This window comes from Chelonia mydas, chromosome 14 (genome assembly GCF_015237465.2).
Source record: "Chelonia mydas isolate rCheMyd1 chromosome 14, rCheMyd1.pri.v2, whole genome shotgun sequence".
Lineage (NCBI taxonomy): Eukaryota > Metazoa > Chordata > Testudines > Cheloniidae > Chelonia > Chelonia mydas.
Genome location: NC_051254.2, coordinates 31,912,196 through 31,920,608, shown reverse-complemented (window position 1 = coordinate 31,920,608; position 8,413 = coordinate 31,912,196). Strand labels below are relative to the sequence as shown.

Below are 8,413 nucleotides of genomic sequence, written 5' to 3'. Positions count from 1 at the left end.
TCTCACAAGAGATATGATGACAGGTTCAAGCACAAACCCTGTCAAAACAGCAAAAAACTGGGGCACAGACAAAACGTGCAGGTTAGTGAAAGAACCACTTCATGAGGGTAATCCGGAGGGTTTAAGATAAACCAGCTTGCAGGTGACAACATGGAGTCCACGGAGGAGGGTCTGTCTTCACTGTGGAGCTAACTTCAGTTATCTACTTGCGGCCACATTGAAATAACATGCAAGTTATAGTGTCCACACTGGCACTGTTCTCACTTTGCATGTCACTATGACTTCTGGTGGCAGATCCCATGACTCTCAGTACTACAGAATGATGAGTTGCTTTCCAGTTCAGGATTTTGTGTGTGGATGGACGGATCTTGAGTTAGGGTAACACTCAGGTTATAACTAGAGCCAAGCCAAGTCGTGAGAGTGTAATAACTTCTCAAGAACTGTTGAACTTAGAAGAAGATCGAGTATTATTTGTATTCCTTTACAAGCAAAAGTTAGACTTAAAATGGACCTGGATAAAGATTCCACTGTGTTTCTAACTTCACAACAGGGCAATCAGAGGCTACTTAAAACAGTGAGGTTGCAGCAAACCTCAGTGCTACTAAAAACATACAGGGGAAATCTGTGGTCCCCTGGGTTTGTTACAGTGAGGGAGGTAACATCTAACAAAACAGCATATGCTAAACATCTGTGTTGTGAAGCAAACAGGTCAGATATTAAATGACAGAGAGATTCAGCTAGACCAGCAAAACAGCAGATCCCTGAAGTTAAATAAATGATGGACTCCAGTACAAAACAAATTAGCTAAACTTTTGGACAAGGAACTTTCAATGAACATGTCCTCAGGAAGACGCCTAAACAGCTGCTAAGCACAAGTTCAGCAGGATGTTCTACCCCAGTGACAGCCATTGAAAATATCGCACCTACAACCCAACCACAGACAGTGACTCATGACAGCACCAACGAGCCTCATGTCTTTGCTTCTACTACAAGTGACCCTAGCAGCATGGAGCAGATTGACTTGGAAAGTCAATCTGTCCAGCTCCATTCACTGCACCCCGGGCAGATTGACTTTCCTGGGAGAAGGTGAGGAGCAGGGAGAGGAAAAGCCAGTTACTGCCTCTGCCTGGTCCCTGTGCTGCTGGGGGGATGCGCTGCCCTGGGAACAGTGTCGGGGGTGAGGGGTGGGCGGAAGATTCCCCAAAGTGGCTCCTTTGAATCTACTCCTTTCTAATATTTGGTTCAGAGACACTGTTATTGGGAAGTTAACAACATCTCAGTGGGTTTGGTACCTGGTGTGTAGTGTGCTGGATATTTAATCACAGTACTTTTGATAATAATGGATTGGTAAGGGTTTTTTTTTTAAATGTCCTTTTAAATTGAAGAGGGAGGGGTATGTAGTGTGCAAGAATTGGGTAGTTTCCCTTGAAATAATTTGCGAGCCCTCTGGTGAAACATTTTGTGTTCTATGTTTTAAAGAAGCTGCTGTCAGAAACCACCCACCTGCATCAGTGTATGTACGTGGCTCAGCCTTGCATGTCTGTGTATAGAGGAGAACCTCAGAGTTACGAACACCAGAGTTACAAACTGACCGGTCAACCACACACCTCATTTGGAACCAGAAGTACACAATCAGGCAGCAGGAGAGAGAGAGAGAGAGAGAGAGAGAGAGAGAGAGAGAGAGAGAGAGAGGGAGAGAGGGAGAGAGAGAGAGAGAGAGAGAGAGAGACTAATACAGTGCAGTATAAACATAAATACTAAAAAAAAATTAAGGGAAAGCAGCATTTTCCTTCTGCATAATAAAGTTTCAAAGCTGTTTTAAGGCAATGTTCAGTTGTAAACGTTTGAAAGAACCATAAGCTTTTGTTCAGTTATGAACATTTCAGAGTTACAAACAACCTGCATTCCTGACTGTTCATAACTCTGGGGTTCTACTGCAGTTACTTGTTTCCCCCCCCAACCCTGTTCCTCAGACGTTCTTGTTAAACCCTGGATTTGTGCTGGAAATGGCCCACCTTGATTATCATACACATTGTAAGGAGAGTGATCACTTTAGATAAGCTATTACCAGCGGGAGAGTGGGGTGGGGGGAGAGAAAACCCTTTGTAGTGATAAACACCCATTTTTTCATGGTCTGTGTGTATAAAAACATCCTCACTGTATTTTCCACTTTATGCATCCGATGAAGTGAGCTGTAGCTCATGAAAGCTTATGCTCAAATAAATTGGTTAGTCTCTAAGGTGCCACAAGGTCTCCTTTTCTTTTTAGTAAACACAGTTATTTGGGAGCCAGCTGTGCCCCTGCGGCTTCTCCATACTGAATTTTTGGGTAAAGAGCAAAAGACATAACTGAATATTTTTCATTTCCTGTTTTTCTCTCCTTCTGTATTTATTTCCCCCTCCACATCCAGACCGCACCCCGCCACCCCCACCCCCCCAACCTGACAATGGTTTTCCTGAGCTGTCTGCACTGCTGCCATTGCTCTTCTCTATCCCCCCCCCCCCCCCCGGGGAGGGGGGGCAATGTTATTCTGCAGCCTGTCGGGGCGAGAAGGGCGATGGGGGGAGTTTCAGGAGGGGCTTTGGTCCATTTCACACCTTGATTCCCTCCAGCTGCTTTCTCTGCAGACAGATGCTCCAGACTCTGCAGTGCTGGAAGAACCCTTGGTCACCTTATTGCAGCCCCGATCCACCCACTCCCACCAGGACTAAATACCAAAAGCCATTTTTAAACCCTGGCAAGTAACAGTCCCTGAAGTTACCAAATGCTAGAAAAGAGCAGAATGAAGGAGCTGCTCTGGGGCGGGGGGGGGGGGGGGGCTCCCCCTGACACTGTCCCCAGGGCAGCGCATCCCCCCAGCAGCGCGGGGACCAGGCAGAGGCAGGAACTGGCTTTTCCTCTCTCTGCTCCTCCCCTTGTCCCAGGGAAGTCAATCTGCCTGGGGTCCTGCAGGGAATGGGGCTGGGAGCCGGGAACCTCCCTCCCCACTGATTGCTCCTGCTGCCCCTGCCAGTCTCTGCCCCATCTCCCTCCTGCCCCCTCCCCTGCGGGGGAGACTCAGTCCCTGGCCCGGCCCGGGGCGGTCGCTCTCCCAGCGCTGGCTCGGCTCCTGCAGGCGCACAGGGGGGCAGAGCCGGCGCGGCGGGGGGGGGGGGGTCAGGGAGGGCAGCAGCAGCTCCGGGACTCCCAGACCCCCGCCTCCCCGGGAGCAGAGCTGGGGCGAGGAGGGGCCGTTGGTGCAGAGTCACTTTCCTGCCCGGCCCCAGCCCTTTCCCCGGGTCTCTCCCCTCACCTGCAGGCTCAGGGGCTGGTGTCGGCAGAGGCCGGGGCTGCCCCAAGGGCTGGTTCCAGCCCTCGGAGAAAGTCCCCCCGGCTGGGCCCCGAGGGGCGCTGGGGAAGGGCTCTCCCCGCACACACCCCGCTGGGCAGCGGCGGCTGCTCCGCCTGGGCTCCCAAATCACATGGAACCATGGAGGCAGCAGCGCCACCCTCTGAGCTGCCTGGCTCAGGAAGCTCAAATTGCAAATGCCCCCTGGCTTCATGGACAGAGTTAAAGGCCCAGCACAGCCCGCCCGTCCCCAGCCCCCACACCACCCAGAGCCCCCTGGTGGCAGAAGTTGATGAACCCTGCCCCCCTCCTGCGCTCTGCTCTGGGGATGAAAGCGTGGCCCAGGAGGCATCCATCCAGAATCTTTTCCCAACCCTGGAAATGTGTCCCACAGAGCAGCATCCCCTGGTGCCCCTCACGGCTGTCTCTCAGCTCATCCAGAGCGATGGCTCTCTGGTCCCCGGAGCATCGCCCCAGGCTCCTGCTTCCCCCCCCCCAGACTGCTAGGAGAAGGGAAGCAAACACTTACTCACCAGACACCCTGCAAAGGGCACCCAAATTGACGGGGCACCTTCAGCAGGGGCTGGTGGATAGATGGCTCTGACCCACCCTCTCTGAGCTTTCAGTTCCTTCTTAGGACTCTAAAGCATCATGATGCCCCTGGCAGAGCTCTGGGAGACAAAGACTTCAAACCAAACCGACAAACAAAAATATTAGGAATTTATTTGTATAAAAAGAAAAATTCAGGTAAAAATTTCAATGAGACATAAAAGACTCACCCAAAACATGAATTTCCAGAAACACAAGACCCTGCCCCACCCCATGGTCCAGAAACAAGGAGAAAATCCCTCCCAGGGCAATTATTTCAGGAATAATCCCAGTGGGTCAAAATCTCAGCTGAGCCCCTTCCTGAAAAGAGGGATACGGGATTCCAAATACAGACCTTCCTTTCCCTTCAGTAACACACTGCCCCCCACAGAGAGAGCTGGGAAGAGACAGGAGAGCATCAAATCGTTATAATAATGGATGACAAAAAGGCTGAGGAGTTTAATGCCTACTTTGCATCAGTATTCACTAGTCTGACCAGATACTTAACACAATTAACACAAACAGCAAAGGGGAAGGAATTCAAGCCAGAACAGGGAAAGAACAGGTTAAAGAATAGAGACCTTAGATGTATTGAAATTAGCATGGCCGGATAGAAATTGACTTGGGTACTTAAGTAACTAGCTGAACCAGTCTCTGAATCATTAGGGATTATCTAGGAGAACTCAGAGGACGGGTGAGGTCCCAGAGCACTAGAGTAGGGCAAACATTGTAACTATCTTTAAAAAGGGAAACAAAGAGGACCTGGAGAACTATAGATTGGTCACCCTAACTTCAACACCTGGAAAGATACTGGAACAAATTATTAAACAATCAGTTTGTAAGTACCTACAGGATAATAGGATTATAAGAAATAGTCAACAGGGATTTGTCAAGAACAAAGCATGCCAAACCAATCTAAGTTCCTTCTTTGACAGGGTTACTGGTGTAGTGGCTCTGGGGAAAGCAGTAGATATACCTTGATTTTAGTAAGGCTTTTGGCACAGTCTCCTATGACAATCTCAGAAAAACTAGGGAAATGTGGTCTAGATGAAATTACTATATGGTGGGTGCAAAACTGTTTGAAAGGCCATACTCAAAGAGTAGTTACCAATGGCTCATTGTTAAACTACAGGGACATATCTAATGAGGCTCCTCAGGGGTCACGAATCTGGTACTATTCAATATTGTCATTAATCACTAGGATAATAGAGTGGAGAATATGCTTATAACACTTGCTGATAACACCAAGATGGGAGGGATTTCTAGCCTTTCAAGGACAGGATTAGAATTCAAAATGACCTTGACAAATTGGAGAATGGGTCTCTAATCAAGTTAGTAAAGACAAGTGCAAAATGGTACACTTAGGAAGGAAAAAAATAATTTGCTTTCTAACTATTAGGGTAGATAAACTCTGGAAGAGACTTCCAGGGGAGGCTGTGGAATCCCCCTCATTGGAGGTTTTTAAGAACAGGTTAGACAAACACCTGACAAAGGTGGTCTAGGTTTACTTGGCCCTGCCTCAGTGCAGGAAATTGGAGTTGATGACCTCTCGGGGTTTCTTCCAACCCAGGGGTCCTGGAACAATTTTTATAGAGGGGGTGCTGTGAGCCATTAAACTAAACTGTAAACCAGGGGTTCTCAAACTGGGGGTCAGCACCCCTCAGGGGGTCATGAGGTTATTACATGGGGGGTCTTGAGCTGTCAGCCTCCACCCCAAACCCCGCTTTTCCTCCAGCATTTATAATGGTGTTAAATATATTAAAACATGTTTTTAATTGGGGGGGGGGGGGTTTGCTGCACTCAGAGGCTTGCTATGTGAAAGGGGTCACCAGTACAAAAGTTTGAGAACCACTGCTGTAAAACCTTGTAGATAATAGAAACCACTTCAAGCCAGGGGGTTTGGCAGCACTCCCAGTTCCAGTACCTATGATCCAACCCTGCATTTCTTGGATTCTATGAACACACAGTAATTACCGGCCCCTCACAACTCTCCAGGGAGTTGGAGAACTATTATCTCCACTGTAGAGATGGGAGAAATGGACACAGAGAGAGGAGGGGAAGTGATCAGCACTAGCTCACACCCAGGAGTCCTAACTCATTTCCCCCATCCCACCCCCCCAACCATTAGACCACACTCCTAAAAGGGCATCTCCTAGAGTTCCCTCCTCTCTGGGGAATCTCCACCATGAAATCCCCAGTCTCCAGCAGCCCCGACCATCCATGACTGTATAGATGTCCAATACACTGAGCAGTGCTCTGACATCCTGTTAGTTCAGATCGGCAGTTGTTACTGCCTTGTAACTACAGCCCCAGAGGGCCCCTTGCTGCTTCCCTGAATAACATTTCCATGCCCCTACCCTGAGATGCCCTAGGAGCTGCAGAGACAACTTGGACACAGACTGCAATGGGGCATTTTTTACCTCTCTTCTAAACTGGAAAGTGCATGTAGAACCCACAGAAATGTCTCTCCACTAATCCCATCGCCTGCTCCCCTCAGACCTTGCAATCACCCAGCTCCCCAGTGTTTCCTCCTCCTCTGCCGCTGCCATCCCCCAGTGAAATCAGAACCCTTCATCCACTTGCTGCCCCTACACAGACCCTCCACCGATGAAGGACATTCACTCTTTGCTTCAGGAGGGCACAGACCCATTGTCCACACTGAGAGTTCCTGCCACCTGCTAGCCTGTGTGGAGTTTCTGATGGGACATTAGAGAGACCTTCCCCTTGTAGCTTTTCCCACAGACAGAACATTTATAGTTTCTCTTTGCTGTGTGAGCTCTCTGATGTGAAATAAGTTCTGACCTCTGCATGAAGCTTTTCTGACAGACAGAACATTTATATGGTGTCTTTCCAGTGTGGGTTTTCTGATGTCTAATGAGGTCAGAGCTCCTAGTGAAGTTTTCCCCACACTCAAGGCAGTTAAAGGATTTCTCTGCCCTGTGTATTTTCTGGTGTGAAATGACGTGAGCCTTCCGACTGAACCCCTTCCCACACTCAGGGCAGTAATAGGGTTTTTCTCCCGTGTGTATTATCTGATGATTCATAAGGTTTGAGCTCTGCTTGAAGCTTTTCCCACACTCAAGGCATTTGTAGGGTCTCTCTCCGGTGTGGATCCTCTGATGTCTAATAACAGCTGAGCTGTCACTGAAGCCTTTCCCACAGTCAGGGCAATGATAGGGCATCTTTCCAGTGTGCATTCTCTGATGTTTAATGAGGTGTGAACTCCAAGTGAAACTTTTCCCGCACTCAAGGCAATTATAGGGTTTCTCTCCTGTGTGGATTCTCTGATGTTTGTTTAGGTTTGAGCGTTCACTGAAGCCTTTCCCACATTCAAGGCAGTTATAAGGTCTCTCTCCTGTGTGGATTTTCTGGTGTGAAATAAGGGTTGAGCTCCGCTTGAAGCTTTTCCCGCAGTCGGGGCATTTATAGGGTTTCTCTTCTGTGTGCACTCTCTGATGCACAACAAGGGTGGAGCTCCGAGTGAAGGATTTCCCACACTCTGAGCAGTTATAGGGTCTCTCTCCTGTGTGGACTCTCCGATGAACAATCAGGGATGAGTCATTACTGAAGATTTTTCCGCACTCAGCACATTTGTATGGTTTCCCTTTACTGCAGATTCCTGGCTGGATCATGTCTTCAGGAAGGTCCTTCAAACCAACCCCTTGGTCAGTGGATTTACCCTGTTCTCTCTCCCATGAGGAGGCTCCCTGCTGCGCCTCTGGCCTGTGCTGATTTTCGCAGGCTTCTCCCTGCTCAGGAATCCAGGAAACTTCCCCTTCAGATCTTCCCGATAGTGTTCTCTGTGCTTCCATTTGCTCAGGACCTCCCCACTGAGGATGATCCTCCTTGTTCTCTCACTCACCATCCCATCACCTGATGTGACAGAGAGAGAATCCAGACAGGAGTCAGTCCCTGCACTTGGAGAAGAGTGCAATGAAGCAGAGAAACTGCCAGCTGGCTCAGCAAGGGTTAAAGAAAGTGTTTGGGTTAAACTAGTCCCACCTCACTATACCTGCAAACAATGCCAGGACTGGAGGGAGGATAAAAGAAGGGACCCTGGCTCTGCTCAGGGCTGAAGAGATAGAGACAGAGATAGAGCCAGGGCAGCCACCTGGAAGCCAGCACTGACTCCCCAGCCAAGGGGAGACTGTGAATGAACCCCCAGCACCAGAGGTAACAGACTGAGCGGACCCCAGAGACATTGTGGGCTCATCCTCACCTTGCCTGAAGGAACCTGAAATCGCACCAAGGCATTTCCCTAGACCCAAGAGGGAACCCTATGGGCAGCAAGCCACCGGCAGGTTGTACTAAAGGGGCCATGCCCCAAACTGAATGGACTTGTAGGAAGTGGCCCAGGGCAGTGGGTTCTGACTCCCTGCCGGGAGGGACACCAAACCCACCTGTTCAGGGGTTGATATACACAGGGCCATGGGCTGGGACCCTGTGGAAAGGGAGGGCCTGGGTGCCCCTTACCACTCCCCTGGCCTTAAAGACAAA

At 49.4% G+C, this 8,413-nt stretch overlaps 2 protein-coding genes across 20 annotated transcripts in view; both read right to left on the bottom strand.

Annotated features, from left to right (window-relative positions):
• The window catches only part of LOC102945825 (zinc finger protein 436), a 1,196,575-nt gene that overhangs the window by 922,892 nt on the left and 265,270 nt on the right, over positions 1 to 8,413 (bottom strand). The window lies entirely within an intron of this gene.
• LOC114020077 (zinc finger protein 239) overlaps positions 4,028 to 8,413 on the bottom strand; it is a 479,276-nt gene continuing 474,890 nt past the window's right edge. For all 18 annotated transcript variants that reach the window (XM_043528858.1, XM_037913612.2, XM_043528855.1 and 15 more), the window contains one exon: positions 4,028 to 7,789. In XM_043528858.1, coding sequence (XP_043384793.1) covers positions 6,595 to 7,728 — 1,134 coding nt within the window. In that variant the 5' untranslated portion in view covers positions 7,729 to 7,789 and the 3' untranslated portion in view covers positions 4,028 to 6,594. The remainder of the gene's footprint in view (positions 7,790 to 8,413) is intronic.